Raw genomic sequence first — 20,061 nt, 5'->3', positions numbered from 1 at the left:
TTCCCAATTAGTCATCTTGAGCATTTCTTTGTTTACTCATTTGGCCACTTTGGCCGCCTGGCCCTGGAAAGTAGGAGTCTATCCAGATCAAACATAAATTAGGGCTGAGGTGTAAATTATCCCTTGGAGATATGTACCATGCTCTTAGATGGCACAAAAAAAAACAGGGAGAAGATTGATATGGGTTCAGGTCAAATGGCAGGGACATATGTTTGACAAATACCAGATACATTACAGAGGCCTAATAACAGAATATGTTTGTTACAGGAGATACAAATATAAAGGCATAATATATGTGATACAAATACAAAGGCATATATGTATTACAAGAACCTAATGGTTACAGAATCTAGTATACCAGTATATATTCTAGTATTATTTATTATATCCTTATTATTGTTTCCCTTCAATATATTTTCGACTCCAGGCCTGTAATCATTTTAGTTGCACTTCTCTGCATTTTCGTTCAACCCATGTCATTGGAAGTGTGATTGAAAAGTCACTGCTCTGGAACTTCCATAGTCTGGTATGGCCTCAATATATAGCCATTTTCCTTTCCTTTCTTACCCTTTTTTGTGTATCCTGAGATTTTACACAATAATTAATAACACTTCTGAAATGTTGGTTCTCCAACACTATCCAATGGCTATATGAATCTGGGTAGCCAAAAGAGACAAAGTTCTCTTTACTGTAACCAATAATTGATAGATCAATCAGTTAACAGATCAAAAAATATTTTGGAAAATGTACATGTGTCGCATACCTTTCTTGAATACTGGCACAGCCTAAAAGACATTGATGCATTGATGCATTGATGCATTGAGTCTGGGCTGTAAAAATCCAGTCAACTGCATTGCAGAGATAAACACTTTCCTGCCATCTAGTGGTTATAAGGTCAATAAATGGATAGTCCTTTGGGGGGGTGAAATGATTGACAAGCCCCATCATAATACACATTCTTATAGCGGGGTGGAGTAGGGCATGGGAGACAGCTGTTCCTACAGTTGTGACATTTGAATTTTAGCCAATGGAAACTGCCAGTGACCATTCTTGCAGTGTTACATGGAGCTCTATGGAAAACAGCCCAGTATGGTTTATTTTAGATGTGGGTTAAGAGAATGCTAAGGAAGCAATGTGATTTATGCCACCAATTTCTTCAGTAGTTGTACGGCTGAGCCATCAGAATGACTGATTAGAACTCAAGTATGCTATGTACTTATGTACAGAGAGATTTGACTCTTTTTCCTCCCTCCTCCATAGTCTTTGCTCTCCTAATCCTAGGTTTTAGGTCTTGATGGTGCTATCAAAAGTATAATGACTCCTGGTGCTTTCAATTAATGCCTGAATCTTTGCCTGCTTCATTAGTGGCATTATATGGAGGATCCGGATATTTCTATCTTCAGTCATCCCAAATTTTTCTTCTCTCTCTCCCTCTCCTACAGCCTGCTCCCCTCCTCAAAATATGCAAGAGGAGTCTAATTCATTTGCTAGTACTACTTGGTAGTTCTTAACTAGTCATTCTTTGGGGGGGGGTTTCTAGCTAATAATTAATAAAAGCTGTCTCAGATATTTGTCACTAGATCGAGTATCTCAGGCTAGATTGAAGGATGTATATCTTTAGAAGAAATCTTTTCTTTTAAAGAAAGAGCAACAATTATCACAAAATTTAATTTTAAAACAGGTGTTGACTATCTTCACACAGCAGAGCATTTGTTTTTTGCTACAAAAACAAAACATTTTCATAGTAAATTAAACAATTTAATATAATTTCATACAAGCTAAATGATTTTGCCTCCTGATGATTCAGAAGAGTGCAATATCTTTTTTGGGGGAAACAATGTCACTTTCTGCCATTGTTTTTAAATTTCCGTTTTTAACCTATAATCCAGAAACTTCCTAGTGGTCTCCTTTCCATGGGCTAACTAATATCATTTAAAATTTTTGAGGTCTACCAAGACAGGTGCTGCTATTGAAGAGGTGTATTTTACATACAGAATGTAATCTCATTTTCAGTTTTCTTTCCTGATATTTAATGGTATCCACCCAAACTTATTTCACTGCATGTGAAGAACGCTGTGCGTGCATTAGTATTAATGACTATGTGGGCTGCCAAATACGACATCCTGGCTTTCTTTACTAAGCAAAAATCGAGGTCTGCCTATAACCCGAACCTCAGCAAAACACAACTCGGCTCCTCCCAGAATGCATTGCACAGCTGAGAGGCCAAATCAGTCTCTCCCAGCATGCACTTGGCCCCACCAGTTTCCCGAGAGCGCCCTGACAGGTAAAGGAGGTCACTGAATTCGCCATTTCCGGTGCGCAATGCAGGACGGGAATGCGAGTAGCTCTATTGGCCGGTGCTTTCCCCGCTTTTCGCCGAGATAGGCGGGCAGGAAGGAAAAGCGGCGGCCGAGGCGGCTTGGCGGGGCAAGAGATTTTTCCCGGTGAGTTGTTATGCGGAACGGTCCGACTTTGTCGGGGTCGGCGCTCTCTCCCGGACGAGGCGGGCGTCGAAAAGGGGATCGATTTAATGCGCGATTTGATGACGTAATAACGGCTCTGGAGACGGAGCCACCGCTGGAGTTGCGCTGGTCCATGCGCCGGCTCCTTGTGGCTTCTTTCCTTTCGCCCCGGCTCGCTCTAGCCTCTCCCGCGCCGCCCTTTATTCTCTTTAAGAGACCCTTTCACTACTCGGCGCCCCCCAGCGGTTAGGCCTTCCGTTTAGCCCGCTCTGAGCGCTCATTGGCTCCGTTCTCTTCCGTTCCGGGGCCCGATTGGTAGTTGTGGAGATGATTGACAGGCAGCCCCCATAGGGTCATCCGCAGTGTGGGTCCCCAAAGGTAGCCTTCCCCCGCCGGGCCGAGGCTTGCGCCATCCCCGACTGACGTAGGCACGATGGCTGGCGCCGGGAACTGCCGGTTAACGTACGTGCAGTGCTGTAGTTATGGCCAGGTGTGTGTCTGGAGGTCAGCCAGCCACTGGGGTCTCTGTGTGATCCGCACGAGGGGAGGACAACAGCCAAGTCCTCTTCCTCTGGCAGCCCAAAACGACAGGTGTCAGAGCAAAGCTCCACGCCCGTTAAGAGTTGCCACACGAAGGCTTTATTATAGGTACGAAGAGGAGGGTTACCAGAGCTGGATGCAAGACCCCTAGAACAGGGGTGGGCAACTGTGGCCCTTTTACAACCTGTGGACTTCAACTCCCAGAATTCCTGAGACAGCTTGGCTGTCTCAGGAATTCTGGGAGTTGAAGTCCACAGGTTGTAAAAAGGGCTACAGTTGCCCACCTCTGCCCTAGAATACAGGACAGACAGAAAGCATGAAGGTCTTGCTCATGGCTCCCTTCTGGCACTGGCCAGATGGTTGCAACTGAGAGCCTTAGGACCATACATGGAGAGAAAAATAAAGAAAAATATTGGTTCCCCCTTCTCATTAATTGCAGTATTTAGGTGCTGCGAAGACATAGTGTAAAGCAAAGGTGAACCATCTTTTTGACATGGAGCCTGGCTTCCCCAAGGAACTTGCCAGTTGTTTTTGCCCATCCAATGCAATGCAGCAGAGTGGATGTGCTCCAGGTCCCGTCAAGTACACGAAGTCATCTTGTGGGACCCAGACAGCTTGCATTTTCTAGCGCAGTGCTTCACCTCTGGAAGGAGATTTGCCCCTGAAATCCACGTGGCTTTCATCCTCTTGGTGGTCTGTAAGGCCTTGAAGATTTTATTCTCCCTGGCTTTTTTTTGGGGGGGGGAAACTCCTCCCTTTTGGAGGGAGGGGGTTTGTGTGTGCTGAATGGCCTGGTACATTGTTTTCCAGTTGGTCAGGCTTTTTGTGTTTCTGCTGTTTTTGCTTTGTAAGCCACACAGAGTTGTCAGAAGGTCAGGTGACTTCTAAATTAAAATTGAAATATATACATAAGTAAAAATATTTTGGTATTTGAGGTGGAGGGCCACAAACACATTGGATGAAGGAGAGTTTGAAGCAGTTTATTTATGCCATGGTGCATTTTTTTTACAGTGTCTACTGTCATTTTCACCTGTGCAGAAAATGTGCCAATGGTATATTCAACGATATCCAGGAAAGCTTTGAGAGCTCCAAAAAAGGGTCTTGAATATCACCTGTCATTTCGGAGCTACCAGTTACTCACCCTTAGCATAAAGGAATTGTTAACAGCCTCTGTCTGATCAGTGTTTGGATGGGAAATTAATTACCTGAGCACTTTTTAAAGAAAGATAGTGATATAAATGTAGCAAGTAAAGACATGCAGTTGCATGCATGGCCACCGAGCAACCATTTTTGCACCATCATTTCAGGAGAGGCAGCAACCGGACTAAGTTTATTCTTTATTAGTGTTCATCTATGCAATTTGCAATCCAATATTTATTGAGGTTTTTCTGAGCCATGGTAGGGACATTACTTATAAATGGCCAATTTGGCCCTTCTTTCTTTTCCTTTGTTTTCTTGTTCCTGTTGAAAGCAACATAAGAATATATTAAATAGAGTACATGCATTTAATCAATGGATGGGTTTGCTTTAATTTTCTCTGATTAGTTGTAGTTAAAGACAGGAGATGTCAACCTAACCCATTCTGCTAAATGTCAGAATAGCTGAAATGGAGAGGCGGTGAGAAGTGTGTTTCAGATGCCTAAACTATCACTACCCCAAAATATTTCCTTCCCAATGGTTTTATTTCATTAAAGCATTTTCATCTCCATCTGCTTCTGAGTTGAATTTTTGAACTGGAAGATTTTTTTTTTTAAAATATGGCTTCAGAAGAGGGAAACTTATTTACCAAGATCCTTGGTATAATGCCTTCCATTTTTACTATTATTAAGAAGTTGTGTTTCCTATTTGAAATTTTCTTCTTGGCAAAAATCCATGTCTACTTTTTCCTGATCTTTTTCCTAGACAAATTTATTAGCCATGGAAGCTGAAGAGACGATGGATTGTATTCAGGAATTTCCAGAACATTATAAAGTAATTTTGGACAGATTAAATGAACAGCGGGAGCAGGATCAATTTACAGACATCACTTTGATTGTGGATGGTATGTAATGATGCAAACAGTCAAATTAGGCACTCTTCAGTCCAGGTCTACTCCTCAGAAAAGTTAATCTGAAGTATCTGGTTATAAATTAAAATTGACATTATTTAAGGAGCAATTCTCTGTCACCTGTAAAGCTGGCTGAAGAACTATTGGATTTGGTGAGGGGGAGGGGGAGAGGGAGAGGGGGAGAGAGAAAGAGAGAAAGAAAGAGAGATCCTTCTAAAATTCTCCTTGGAGAGTAGGAACCCTTTTTCTTACCATGATTTCCTTGCCAGTCTTGTTAGTTTTTCTTCTTGCTCTTAACTGTGCTAAAACCTGCATAGTGTATTTCTTCATACTGCAAGCAGTAGAACAGGGAGCTCTCTCACCTCCTCTGCTCAGATGAAGCCAGCAGGCTTTAAAAATTGGCACTACTTCTGTTCCAAATCTTCCATCAAACTGCTCTCAAAATTGCTATAAGATTGCTCTGTTACATGAAGAGGGTGGAGCCTGGCTCATTTAACCTAAAGATTAAAGTTTTAAAATTAATTATTATATACTTATCTAGAAGATATATATAACTGTGGAGCTTGTCAAATTACATAGAATTAGAGTTCACAAATTTGTAAGAGACAAATTGTGCTACACTACAGACTATTAGTTCCTTAAAACAAATTTCAAATACCTTTAGGAGTGGCTGAAGCAAAATATAAACTTAGAGTTGGAACTTAAAATTCCTCAGGAGATCATCCGAAAGCTTTTATTTGCACTATCTTTCTTTTATAAAGTTGAAACAACAGCAAAACTTGTTAAAACTTGTTTTTACACTTGTAAGTGTAAGGAAGAGAGTCTTGTTGGAGAGGTTTTTTGGTAACTATGACTGGTCAACAATAGACATTGCATTATCAATTAATAAAAATTTGATATTACATATTTTTTCTTATATCCAGTAATATCCAACATGGGGTTTCATATAGTATGGTGATGTTGTTTTTTATTTCCAGGTCATCATTTTAAAGCTCATAAAGCTGTTCTTGCTGCTTGCAGTCAGTTTTTCTACAAATTCTTCCAAGACTTCACTCAGGAGCCTCTAGTAGAAATTGAAGGTAATTTATGGTTTCAGTCATGTACAGAAATACTAGGAGATATAATATAAAAGGGCTCATGGAATGCTTTGGAAGCCATCCAGTGTGGTAGACATAATATCATAGAAAAAAAAAAACTGACTGTAGTTTAACTCCAGGCAACTTTTATTTACACTCATTCTTACTCCTGAATTGTGTAGTAAGGTTTAATCAATCTTGGAAGTTAACCAAATATGTAAGACTGTTAAGACCTTTTGCTCCCCCCACCCCACACTTTGTTACAAGTTGCTCCAAACCCAATTATCTCCATTTTGGAAGTACAAGGGAGAGAATAGTGATAAAATCAGTTGTTGCATCGGGTTATCAACAAACTTAGAGGACACTAAAGGCCAGAAGATACTGGTCTCTTTCTAACTGCAAACTGAAAGAGACTAGAAGGACTTGTAATTCAGCCTAGTTTTGATGGTGTTGCGTTTTCTGGTACTTTATTCTTTTTTAGTATCTTCACTAGCTGCATTAAAAAAAAACTTCTTGCTTGGTCGACACTAATTGAACATTGTTTGTTAAGCTATTTCTATTTTGATGCTGTTTTATATATTCTGTGAGAGCCTCATTAATTATTATAAACTATTCCCAGTGATTCAAATCTATTTTCTAGATAAAATCAGTGTATGGTCCAAAGGAGTATTCTGGCTGATGAACTAGTATTTGCCATGTTATACTTCCGCCCCAGTCAAGTGAAACATTCTTTCTGCTTGGAGAACGTTTTTAATTTGGAAAAAAGATAGTTATCTTTTCTCCAAATTTAGTAATTATCCTAGCAGACAGTTCTTTAGTAACACATTAATAGTTTGAGTTTTAAATGTTTTGTATAAAATGTATCAGTTTATTTGTTAAGCTTTTTTTATCTAATGCCAAGTTTTAGTTTATACACTATTTGGCTCTTTTGACTGCAAAATAAAAATTATCAGGCAATCCTCAGTTAACGACATTTGTTTAGCAACTGTTTGAAGTCACAATAGTGCTGAAGGAGTGGTGGTTATGACCAGTCCTCTTAAGTCCCAGCTGCTCCAACACCACTGTGTGACTGTGATTTACAATCTTACCTGTTGGCTTCATACAAGCAAAGTCAATGGACATCCTCATACCTTCCCTGAGCCATGATGTGGTCATGCTGAGCATCCTTGGCCATTCACACACAACCCTCACTTGGCAGGAGCTATTCCAAGCCTCCCCCCAGGCTTGCAACACATCTGCCCCCACTCCCCCCCAACATATCATTCCTGAGCCTTGCTGCCCTCACATTGTGCCTCCCTGGCCATTTATGCACCCTCTCTCACTCTGCAGCAGCCACAAGCCCTATCATGCTTGCAACATGCCTTCCCTGATAGTCATGCACCTTCTTGAGTTTCATTGTGCTTGGATCATGCCTCCCTTCTCCAACCCAGCAGTAATCACTCCAAGCCCTTGCAAGCTTGTATTGTGTCTCCCTGCTACTACTCCCTACAACTGCTACTTGTTCATCCTCACGCACCCTCTGCTATCCAGCAGCAGCCACTCCAGGCCCTATTGAATTTGGCCACATCTTCCCAGCACCTGCACCACACCTCAGCTCCTTCTACCCCCAGCAGCTGTCACTCACCTACTTGCTGGCCAAGTTAAAAACCCCTCATGGACTTGCAACTTCCTTGCAGCTTCTCCACTGACTTTGGTTGTTGAAAGTCACTTAAACAATCCATGATCCTTGCTTAACAATGGCAACGTGCACTGCAGGGATTGCCATTGTTAAGGAATGCAGTCTTGTGACATCACACTTTACAACTGCATCACTTAGTGACATAAAGGCTGGTCCTAATTACCTTCATAACTCGAGGGCTACCAGTATTATTATATATAGCTACTTCTGTGTATCTAGGTTTGAAAAATAGGAGGTTTTATAGTTAAGAGAAAGCAATAGCAATGGGTATAATACTGCCCTGCTCAGCATGTTTCCTAATAACCGACATAATTAATTCAATAGCATTGATTTACAAAGGATAGCCTGCAGACCTTTAACTTGGCAGTGAAGTAGGAATTTATCACAACATCAATCTATAATATAGAAATCTACATAGAGTTCTTAGACTACGAGGCCTTTATCTTCGTTAATGCTTGTATAATGATATTTAAAAGAACAAGTAAGTTATGTTTTGCAATCAAGATATATGATGAAAGCATGGAACTTTCAGATAATAGGATGTAATAGTGCCATTCTAGTTCTAGTTTACATTGGTGAAATTTCTCCTCGAATATTATGTCCACATTTGATTAGTACACTAAGAAGATTTCGGACAAACTGGGATAGATTCATAAAAGCAATGAAGATAATCAGAGAACTTGTCCTCTGAAGTCAGACTGAATAAGCTTACCATATTTGTTCTTGAATACAGAAGCTGAAGGAGAGATAATACCTTTCAAATAACTGGAAGGGATGTCCCACAGAAGAAAGCCAACGTTTATTATTTTTTATTCCAAAATTCAGGACATGGAATAATGGATTTAAATCACAAGGAGACAGATTCCAATTTGATTGCTAGGGCAGTTTTTTTCTTTTTAACAGTAAGAACACTTTCACAATTGATCAGAGGTAATAAATTATTTTCAGTGAAGGTGTTAGAGAGCTTCTAGATAGTTGACTGTTATGATTTTCTTAATTTTCAAATTGTTATATTCTTCATTAGACATTCATTCTGGAGTGGCACTAAATTGCCCTTTTCAGATCTGTGAATCTGTGAAGTTACCTTTATTTATTGTCTTACAAAGCTTGGATATTTATTGTCTTACAAAGCTTGGATCCTTACAACCTTAAGAGGTTGTAGGAAAAAATGCTTTTAAAAGCCTCTGACGATGAGGCAACTCAGCTAGGATCGCCAGAGGCTTTTAAAGGCATTTTTTTTCCTACAACATCTTCAGCTGAAGAAGTTGCAGAAAAAAAATGCTTTTAGAAGCCTCTGACGATCAGGCAACTCAGCTGGGATCGCCAGAGGCTTTTAAAGGCATTTTTCCCCCTACAACCTCTTCAGCCGAAGAGGTTGTAGAAAAAATGCTTTTAGAAGCTTCTGACAATCCCAGCTGAGCTGCACCATCATCAGAGGCTTTTTTTTTTACTTTTAAAAGCATTTTTTTCAGCCGAAGAGGTTGTAGAAAAAATGCTTTTAAAAGTAAAAAAAAAAAAGCCTCTGATGAGGTAGGCGGGGTAAGCGAGCGGCGACTGGGCCAGGGACCGGCTCGGGGGCATGGCCAGCCAATGTTATTACCGGTTCTCTGAACTACTACAAATTTTTACTACCGGTTCTTGCGAACCGGGAGCAACCCACCACTGATCCATTAAATGTTGGAATTCTTATAGATGCCATGTAATGTAAATATTTGATCCAGCAAAAAAAAAAAAAAAATAGTTTATATTCTTCAGCAAGAGTATATAATGACAATTTTATCCAAATTAATTTTAATACAACTTAGGCAGGAATATTAGTTCCTGCCTAAGAATTATTTTTTAAAAAAGTTTATTTTGAAAACATTAAAAACAAGACACAAACACACAACATTTATATACATCACTTTTCTCTACAGCTACTTTGAAGTGATCCTTTCTTACTATTTACATCTATTCACCCACATTTTAACTTTATCTTATTCAGCAATTTATTTTCCATCATTCTTTCTTTCGTCAAGATTGTACTTTGATCTTCAACATTTCCCACCCTCTCTCCTTTATTAATAAGTTTAAAAATATTGATTCTACAAATTAATTACATGGTGATGTCATCTTCAAATCAGTTTCAACACCTGATAATTACATAGACATGCAATTTTCTAGACATCATTTTTGGATGTCTAGAGGCTGTGCCCTTGCCTTCTTCCCTTGGTTGAGACCTTCCATTTGGCTGGTCCAAAGTCACTCATCTGGCTTCCTTGTACAAGTCAAGATTAGAACTCCCTGTTCCTAGTCCAGGGCCTTAACCATTAGACCAAACCAACTTTTATTTATTATTATCAACCTAAATAGTGCACTGAAGGATGAAGTTTATGGATCATAATCAGTTACAAAGGTCCAGTGCAAATTGATGGATTCCTTTGAATTTTTCTGAGGCTGAGAGAGAGTAACTGGCCCAAGGTCACCCAGTTGGCTTCCATGCCTTAGAGCAGAGGTCTTCAAACTTGGAAGCTTTAAGACTTGTGGACTTCAACTCCCAGAATTCCCCAGCCAGCTAAGTTTGAAGACCTCTGCCTTAGAGAAACTAGGATCTTTTTCTCCCTGCTCTTTAACCATCTAGCACTTTAACCATGATAGGACACTGGCTCTCAGACAATTTATATACTGAATGTTTGTATAAAAATAGACCCAAAATACTGAACAGTCCACTCATCTTTGCTTTAGATATGTATGGAAATAATCTCATAGTACACATCTATAATGATTTTTTTTCATATTTAGAGATAGCTTTTAATTTTGAATTATAGGAAATGACCATTAGTTGTAGAAAAGTGCTAGATATTATGTTCCTGAAAAGCAACTCTTGTGAAACAAATATTATGATATTTTACAGCCACAAATCTGTGCAAAATGTATGAGCCAGTTCTATATTTTGTCTTTTGTCTACAATCAGGTGTAAGTAACATGGCCTTTCGTCATTTAATTGAGTTTACATATACTGCAAAACTAATGGTCCAAGGAGAAGAGGAAGCAAACGATGTCTGGAAAGCAGCTGAGTATCTTCAGATGTTGGAAGCCATTAAAGCACTTGAAATCAGGTGAGTGTGGTCAAATTACAGTAAGGTCATTGTCTTTTTCCTATTTCTCAAGAACATTAAGACGTTTTCATTCACTTTTGACAAGTCTCTGAAATATGACAATGCTGCTGGGAGATTTTATATATACACCTTGCAGTGTTTGCAGCTGAAAATGCAACTTGATAGGGAAACACACCCAATTCTTACTTCCAGGAAAATCTGTGAGGCTTACTCATTTTTCTGCATATTCTTTTTTAAGCACATGTTCCAATCTGAAATATGTGCAGCCTGAAAAACTATAACTTATAGTTGGGCCAAGCGTGATTCTTGATTTGCTTGAAGGCATTTAGGCTGCACAATAAAGTAAGACTTTATGATGCTAAACATATGTAAGTTGAAACAATGTAAGTTGAAACAAACAATACATTCTAGAATCTAGTGTTCTAATGCAATAAGATGAGATGAGGAACTAGGGGTTCTCATGATATTGCTGGCCTTCATCTCCCATAGTCTCTGACAGTTAGCCATGGTGACTGGGACTGAGGACAACTGAAGCCTAACAATATCTGGATGGCAAGAGGATTCCACATCTGTTAGTGAATAAGCTTCTGTGTACAGTTTTAATGTGTGTAGAATAAAATGTTGAAAGCCAAGCACTACTATTTAATGTTTTGCAGAATACAGAAGAGTTATGGTCTCCCTTCAAAGAGCTTGCAGTCTAAATGAACTGGGCAGAACGTATTTGATCATAGAGGACCAGGCTTTATAAAGAAATAGCTGGGGTATGTTATTCTGGGAATCGAATCTGAATTCGAACTTGCACCCCTGGCAACCCAGTGAGATGGGAGGAAAGCATAATCAGAACTAAATAAATTAAAAAGAGAGTTAGGGATTTAAGGAGCTTTCAGAAAAAAGTGTAGTCGGTGGATGATTTTGAAAAAAGGGAGACCATTCTCTGTATGGAGAAGTCACCATGGAAAATAAGCATAAAATCATGACTGAGACAAAGACAGATGCACTTAGGTACAGTAGAGAGAATGAGAGATTAGAAATAACAGTTGATAGGAGTCAGCAGATAGACAGACTAGATGATTCTGGAAGAATTTGCCAGGCTGATATGGTTGTAAAAGTGATAAAAATAAAAGATTGAAATATAGAGATTGTGTTGGCATTTTGCTGGTGTGAACACCACCAGTGTTAAATATAGTATTTCTACCAGTGACAGCTAAGGCATTCAAGGAATGGCTTGTAAGCGGGTACCAACTATTGGTAGGAGTCCTGCCTTGCCCTAGATCCTCTTCCCTGATAAAACTCAACCAGGGAAAACAGCCACAGAAAATTTGATCAATTTATGAAGAGTGAACAAGGAGTATCAGCTTACTAGCATGGGAACTGTGGGGGAGAATTGAGCAAGGACTGGGTGGAGAAATTCCCAAGTACTTGGGTCATCACAAACCATGGCTAGTGGAAGAGTAACTTGTATTACTCAACTGTCAATGAACGTCTAAACCAATGCTTCTTAACCGTGGCAACTTAAGTTGCATGGGCCTCAACTCCCAGAATTCTGCAGCCAGCAAGCTTGCTGGGGAATTTTGTAAGTCTATATGTTAAGTTCTCCAGGTTGAGAAGCACTACTCTAGACAACCACAAAGTTTCTGTAACTGCTCACTCAGGGCTGATAGATACTAATGGAACATCGGGGAATATTACTACACATTAACTGGGAAAGAAGTAGAAGCCTTATCTCCAAAACACCAGACTTTTGAAAATAAGTAGAGATAGCTTATGCTTAAACAACATGGTATGCTGAACCGTTAGTGCTAGAATTCTAGAAAAGTGGAGAATGGGAGACACAGCCGAGAAAGATCCTTCCTTCTTAACTAATAAAATGCAGGATATTTTAAATTTGATATAGCAATATATTACATAGTCTTCTTGTTAAAGGTATTAAGGTGCTATTCAACATGAGTATTTGTGATTCTGATTGGCTGCATTTTCACAAACCAAATGAAGGAACGTTCTGATCAGAAACTTTACCTCAAAATTCTGGGAGTCTGTTCCTAACATGGTACCAGTTTTCAGACAAGCTTTGAAATCTCTTTCCCTTACAAACTAGCATTTGACAAATCATCATAGGACTGAAACCTGAATAAACTTACGTAGCATTGATATGTCGGTTGAAGTTGCATATGTTGCAACAGACAATATTGTGGACATCCTTTTTCCTTCTGATTTAATCATGTTTAAGTATCAAGGAATTGCTTAGGAGCAATTTTCATTTTCCCAATCCTTCTCTTTAAGGAGAATACATTCCTACTAACAAGCCTAGGTATAGCAAAACATGGCTTCTTTAGCAGTGTTGCAGCGCTTAACTTTAATCCTGCTTCTTGTTCAGCCCTATATCAGTAGCCAACTTACTTCGACTCTTTTTCATTTTTCATGCCTTACTATGTCCTTCATGATCTTCTCTAGGAACAAAGAAAATACATCCTCACTTGAATCAAATCAAGTTCAAGATATAAATAAAGCCAAAAAGAGGAAGATAGCAGAGACCTCTAATGTTATTACTGAAACACTGCCTTGTGCAGAATCTGAACCAGTTGAAATTGAGGTGGAGATTGCCGAAGGAGCTCTCGATGTGGAGGAAAATAACATTGAATCTCTTGAGGAAGTGGCTTCTGGTGAACAGCCAATAAAGTACATACAGACTACAGGTACCTCAGATGACTCTGCTTTGGCTCTTCTGGCAGATATCACCAGCAAGTTCCGGCATGGAGAAAGGAAAAATGAAATTCAGGAGGAATGTGACAACTTGTCTGATCCGATGGGCAAACATATGGAAGGCATTGAGATCATGGAACTTCAGCTGTCGCATGTCAACAATCTTTTCCATTGTGAAAAGTGCAATCGCACATTTAAATTCCTTTACCACTTTAAGGAGCATATGAAAACACATTCCACTGAAAGCTACAAGTGTGACCTATGCAACAAAAGATACTTGCGTGAGAGTGCGTTGAAGCAGCACCTTACTTGTTACCACCTTGATGAAGGTGGAACAAACAAAAAACAGAGACCTGGCAAAAAAATACACGTTTGCCAATACTGTGATAAGCAGTTTGATCACTTTGGACATTTTAAAGAACATCTTCGGAAACACACAGGTACCTGCAATTTTAGTTGTATACTGGCTACATCTCTTTCCGTAATTCTGTCCAGAGATGCTAAACTCTTAATTCAATATGATATGATATACCTTAAGGTTGTGCAGTGCTTTAGATTCAAAGGCAAGAAAAGTGCTTCAGAAGTGTGAGGATTTGAATGTAGATAACTCTGAACCAAGCACATATTTTCCTACAATTGTGCACCCATTGTAGCCACTTCTTCCAGGCAAAAGGCAAGAATAAGCCACAGACAGTGAGGTTTCAAGTCCAAAGTTTGCAAGAGAAACAGGAAAACATTTGCTTTTGGTCTTGGTTATCTATAGTTTATTTTCCTATATGAAGTGGCAGAGTGATGGTGTTCACTGATGTAGACAAGCCAGGACATTTGTTACTCCTGGAGTGATTAACAAATTGGGTAAGCATAATTATGTTTTTTCTGTGAGTTGGTACATACTGACTTTGGAAACAAAACTCCATGGAGCATTGAATTATAATATAAATTCCAGAAAGATTCCCATGGTTGAAGACTTGAACAAATCGGATGGAAATTGCTGGGTTCTTTTTTTTTTTCTTGAGCTTGAAGAAATCTGAATAATAAGATTGAACGTAATAACTAGATGAACGAAATAGTCTTTTATCCTGAGAGCTGCTTGTTTTGGCTTTACTTAATGGAGTACTGTAAGATGAAGTAAGGTTTTCTGATACATCTTTGAGGAGCTACTGTTTCAACCATATTAACAATGAGTAAATATCACAATAATTTGATATGTGTTCTCATGTGGTTTCATTAATGTATAACTTTATGAAGTGTGTTTATTTATTTATTGGTTTGATTTATATGCCGCCCTTCTCCGGAGTCTCAGGGCGACTTACAATGCGTTAAGCAATAGCCTTCATACTTTTGTATATACCTGCTTAGTAGGGCTTTTGGCCCCCCCTAAGTGGTGTTCTTTTTTTTCATACAAAGTCAGCTTATTGCCCCCACAATCCGGGTCCTCATTTTACCTACCTCGAAAGGATGGAAGGCTGAGTCAACCTTGAGCCTGGTGAGATTTGAACTCGCAGTAATTGCAGGCAGCTGGCAGCTAAGTGCTACTTAACAGCACTTTAGTCCGCTGTGCCACCAAGGCTCTGTTGAACAGAAATGTAGTTCTTCATCTGATATTTTGTATTATACTTGTAACTTTCCTTAATTTGAACTCCCAACAACTTTAGTCAATGTGGTCACAACTGAGGCATTATCTTAACAGAAAGTTATTATCTTTTCATATCTTATGTCAGTGATTTGCCCATTATAGCCTAATATTACTTTAGGAATTTTTTTAAATTTCTGGAATGAATTTATAATTGGAAATAGTGTCTTAATTTTCAATACAGCAATCTACATTGCTAACCTTGCAGATGGAATGTAATAGATGATTGATCCCGTATGCTGGTCTTTAAATGAATTTCTGTTTCTATTTACCTTGGATAGGTGAAAAACCATTTGAATGTCCAAATTGCCATGAACGTTTTGCTCGGAACAGCACCCTCAAATGTCATTTGACAGCATGCCAGTCTGGTGCAGGTGCTAAAAAGGGACGGAAGAAGCTTTATGAATGCCAGGTTGGTAACAAAGAAAATGATTGGGTTTGAATTTCTAATGTCATCGCAGCAAAATTATGGAGGAATTTGATGGAGGAAGAACACGATCCTCTGCAGTTCTAACTAGTGAGGGATAACAGTACTCTTTTCATACCTTCCTAAACATCTGGTAGGAAATTGTGATCAAAGCTGAGGAACTACCTGAATGGCTAATGGGTATCTCCTTGATGTTGCTCTTCTTCCAGGATATTGATTTCTTCGAAGAGGTGGAAGATTTTTTTTAAAAAAATATACTACTTTGCCCTCAACTCTAGGGTAATACAACCTTTTGGCTGTATTCAGGAATATGCTGACCGTTGGGTGGCCTGAGCTGTGCTTTAAAACTAGATAAGGCAATGCCTCTTTTTTTTTTTTTTTCATGAGTTGGGGATTTTGAAAGAATAAAATGGATATTTAAATGTTTTGCAAGGCTTAAAACTCCCCAAACCCTGTCTACAGGCAGGTGGGGGAAACTCCCAGTTTTTGTCCATTCCACTTTTTTATAGCAAATCTACATATGTTTTTTTCTTCAACTTCCTTGCTGTTACTCTGTATTCAGTAAACCAGGAGTGTCAAACTCAAGGCTTGCGGGTCGGATCTGACCCGCGGGGTGCTTAGATGTGGCCAGTGGGGCCGCCCTGGAAACAGTGGACTGGCCTGCAGTGCTTCTGCCCCCTCCCCCTCGAGCTCTGTTTTTGCTGCCAGAGGGCTGCAGGAGGCCATTGCAGCCAAAAACGGAACCTCAACAAGTGACATCGAGCTGGCTACACCTACCCTGGCCATGCTTACCCCGACCATGCTCACCTCTGGCCCCCTGGGGTCAAACACAACCCTGATGTGGTCCTCAATGAAATCGAGTTTGACACCCCTGCAGTAAACAGAAGCTTTATTATGTCTCCTTCAGACAAGTTTGATTCTTGGTGATGTCATGTCCTCACCCCCACCCACCCCAGCATATTTACATTGCTTATATTTTATTACATCTAATTCAGTGGATTCCTGGCAGCTCACATTATACTCTGGGAGTAGTTTGCCATTGCCTTCTTCCGGGATGATTTTCCAATTTTCCAGTCTAATTCACATTTTCTGAAAATCTCCCATCTAGCAGGACCCATTGCTGCTTAGCTTCTTAGCTTGAATGAGGCTGCCACTTGCTGGGAACAAAAATTCATTGCCTGTGGTCATATCAGGATAACAATATTCTCTGTTGACAATGAATCACGAGACAGGATCTCTTTGTGTGTATTTAAACCACGATCCTGTTTTTTTATGGGAGGATCCACAGTGCCAAGAGACATAATGACTTAGCACATTAAATAAAAAGTATTGCCTTGTTTGAGGGAGGGAGGGAGGGAGGGAGGAAGGATGGACAGACAGATGGATGCCAGATCAGCCTATTTGCAGGGTCCTTCCACTCTATTGAATCTCCTCTAGACCTTTCAGTTTTGGGGTTCAGCACCTTAAAAAAAATCCTTAAAACCTGAAATAGTTTGACATTTGTCAGGAGGTGGTCTAGTCCTAAATCACGCCTGGTTTATTCTTGAACTATTTCCAGTTCTCAGAATTTACTATAGAAGACTGCTGAATTGGCTAGTTGGATTGGTTTGGTATGATATGGAGGAAGCTTAGATTGATTCAAGGGAAACAGAATATGGCAGAGTGCTGTAGAAGAGTATGTTTTTGGATCAATTGAATTTGCACATCCCAAATCATCAGCCGTATATTAAATGTTTAAATAGCTTTCCTAAAATCACTCTGCCTTGCTCTTTCAGGTCTGCAACAGTGTGTTTAACAGCTGGGATCAGTTCAAGGACCATTTGGTAATACACACAGGTGACAAACCCAACCACTGTACCTTATGTGATGTTTGGTTCATGCAAGGCAGTGAACTCCGGAGGCATCTGCAAGATATGCACAACATTTCAGAGCGAATAGTATCTGAGGATATTCTTCCAGTGGACAGTGATCCAGTGGCATCCATGACAATTATAGAGCAGGTGGAACAAGTTCATGTCTTGCCCGTAATTCAGGTCCAGGTGGATCCAGCCCAAGTGACTGTAGAACAGGTACATCCAGATTTGATACAGAATAATCAAGAAAAACATGAACAAATAGCAGAGCTACAAGAGCAGGTTGAAATAAGCTACTTAGAGGTTGAACACATTCAGACTGAACAAGGTACTGAAGTACATATGGAAGAGCTGGATGTGGAACATGTGAACCAGTTACAAATGGAAGAAGTTCAGGCTCATCTTATGGAGGAACATGATCTAGAACAGGGAGAGTCAGTGCCCATGGATCAAGAACTGACAGCAAGCACATCTATTCAGGTGGACGAGGTAGAAGCACATGGAGCAGATCATGAAGAATCTGATGATTTAAAAACTCAGCCAATAATGGCAACGCAAGAGGAAAAGGAGGAGAGCTAAACATTTTTGATTGCATTACATGTGATTTGGGGGGAAAAAAGTTAATACCAAATTATTTTTGTTAAATTACTTGTTTGACTTTTGCCCTACCCATGGGACAGCTCTCTTATATCGGTGCCCTTAGGGAAGTGGACAGGTGGACCAAAGTTAGAATATTTGATTGAACTCCCCTTCTTTATTTCTAGGAAGGAAAAAACCCTTTTGTGTGTGTGTGTTTTCTTAAAATAAAATACCATGGAGCAAAGGCTATTCTGGAGATGAACAGCTTTGTGTGAAGTTTAATTGTAGAGTTTTGCTAGATTATACTGTTTTGTCATTGTGAGAAATTTCTGAAGCAAGTTCTATTTTCCTTTCAGAATATGAGTTTAGTGTTAAAATGGCAATGTTAGTATGGATTATCTATAAATTTGGGTAATCTGCTTTAAGAAAAAAGATATTTTTCCTTCTTTCCCATTTAATATTTTGAAGTAGCTGCATTATTTGCTGATGTTCCTAACTTTAAGCACTATTTTCAAGGTCTAGAAGATTATTGGGATGGAGGTAGAGTGTGCTTAGGTTTTGTGAATACAACAAAAAAAAAACCTTAGTGCCTTCACACAATAAATAATTAAACTTCCACAAAGCTTTTACAATTCTTACAAAGCTAATACAAAAGGCAGTGTACATAGTACTGTATAGTGCTTTGTAATCTTGCTTACAATTGTTCGCTATCAGGGTTTTTTTCTGCATTAAAATAAAATTGGATGGGAGAAAATGGATTGAACACTGGCAATTTTAAGGGCCAATTATACTGGGAAAATGCATCTGCATCTGTAACAAGATATGAGTTGGCTAATAGGTTGCACTGGCATCACCAGATTTTTATTTTTTAGGAAAAAAGGTACATTTTATATTTAAAGGAAAAACATTAAAAATACGAAGTAAATGTGTCTACGCAATGCATCAGGCTACTGTTTTATTATTTAAACTTTATGACCCATGATTGAAAGATCTTGTGCTTAAAAGGTTTGAAAAAAATCCAAAGCCATAAGTATGAGTGTTTTAACTGTGGATTTACAGACGTAGGAGTGTAAATATTTTAATCAGTATTATTGGACAATAAAACAGTACCTATCATAAGCTTTCAGTCAATGCAGTACTATTTTCTTTGGGGATGGATATAGTTTTGAGGGGGGAGGGATTAATTTTTCATCACTGTAAATTCCACAGCTACTTTTTTAGAAGCTGACCAGCCTTCAGTTAGATACATTTCACTTAGACCAGCCTTGAGAATTGCGGAAAGTGGAATCAATACATTTTGAGGTTACCTGGGTTGGAGAATGCTTCTCTCGAAGAAATTGCAGTCAATCCTGGTTCTTCGACAACCATATGGACTTATTACATCTGTCTTCAGTTTGTTAGTGCCAACCAAAGACTTTTTGTTATCTGAAGTGATGCCTTCAATCTTTGTCTTATATGTTAAAAATTGATGGGAGACCCATAGTTACCAGGCAAATTAAGACTTGTAATTTCCATAGTCCCTAAATTTGATGACACTTTGAAATTCAACATTTGGAAGACTGTCCCTGCTTTGGAAAAATATATACTACCAGTACTACCAGTACAGTGGCCTCTGGGAGCAGGGGGGCTCACCAGATTAGAATGCTGGGCTGGCAATCAGCAGCTTCACTTTCGAGATATATTGCTGCTGTGGGGCGGGGTGAGTTCCCCTCACACACTCTAGCTCCCGCTGACCCAACAGTTCAAAAGCGGGTGACCACAAGTAGATGAGTACCACTTTGGTGGGCAACTTCACAGGGATACAAATGGAACTCAATGCAGTCCTCAATGGAAATGCATCGACATAGAGGGAAGTATGCAGTAGGGTACCCCAAGGCTCTATTTTAAGCCCAGTACTCTTTTAACATCTTCATCAATGATCTGGACGAATGGATAGATGGGGAACTCATCAAATTTGCAGACAACACT

The 20,061-nt window shown here is 39.4% G+C and overlaps 1 protein-coding gene across 1 annotated transcript; it reads left to right on the top strand.

Annotated features, from left to right (window-relative positions):
* Positions 1-2,327: 2,327 nt before the first annotated feature.
* On the top strand, positions 2,328-19,212 carry ZNF131 (zinc finger protein 131). Its single transcript, XM_070935911.1, has 7 exons — positions 2,328-2,444; positions 4,905-5,043; positions 6,027-6,128; positions 10,757-10,901; positions 13,353-14,041; positions 15,516-15,646; positions 17,437-19,212. Exons 2-7 carry the CDS (start codon positions 4,920-4,922, stop codon positions 18,091-18,093), a joined length of 1,848 nt encoding a protein of 615 aa, XP_070792012.1. The 5' UTR covers positions 2,328-2,444; positions 4,905-4,919; the 3' UTR covers positions 18,094-19,212.
* Positions 19,213-20,061: the final 849 nt, after the last annotated feature.

This window comes from Pituophis catenifer, unplaced genomic scaffold (assembly GCF_029215685.1).
Source record: "Pituophis catenifer annectens isolate HBS135680 unplaced genomic scaffold, rPitCat1.0.hap2 SCAF_2, whole genome shotgun sequence".
NCBI classification, from domain to species: domain Eukaryota; kingdom Metazoa; phylum Chordata; class Lepidosauria; order Squamata; family Colubridae; genus Pituophis; species Pituophis catenifer.
This window is presented reverse-complemented; position numbering and strand designations above follow the sequence as displayed.

Bases quoted from the DNA above. Each gene is read 5' to 3' on its own strand.
- ZNF131 (XM_070935911.1), top strand. From the start codon at position 4,920: ATGGAAGCTGAAGAGACGATGGATTGTATTCAGGAATTTCCAGAACAT. The intron at 6,129-10,756 runs GTAATTTATGGT...GTCTACAATCAG, and splicing joins GCCTCTAGTAGAAATTGAAG to GTGTAAGTAACATGGCCTTT. The intron at 15,647-17,436 runs GTTGGTAACAAA...TTGCTCTTTCAG, and splicing joins AGAAGCTTTATGAATGCCAG to GTCTGCAACAGTGTGTTTAA.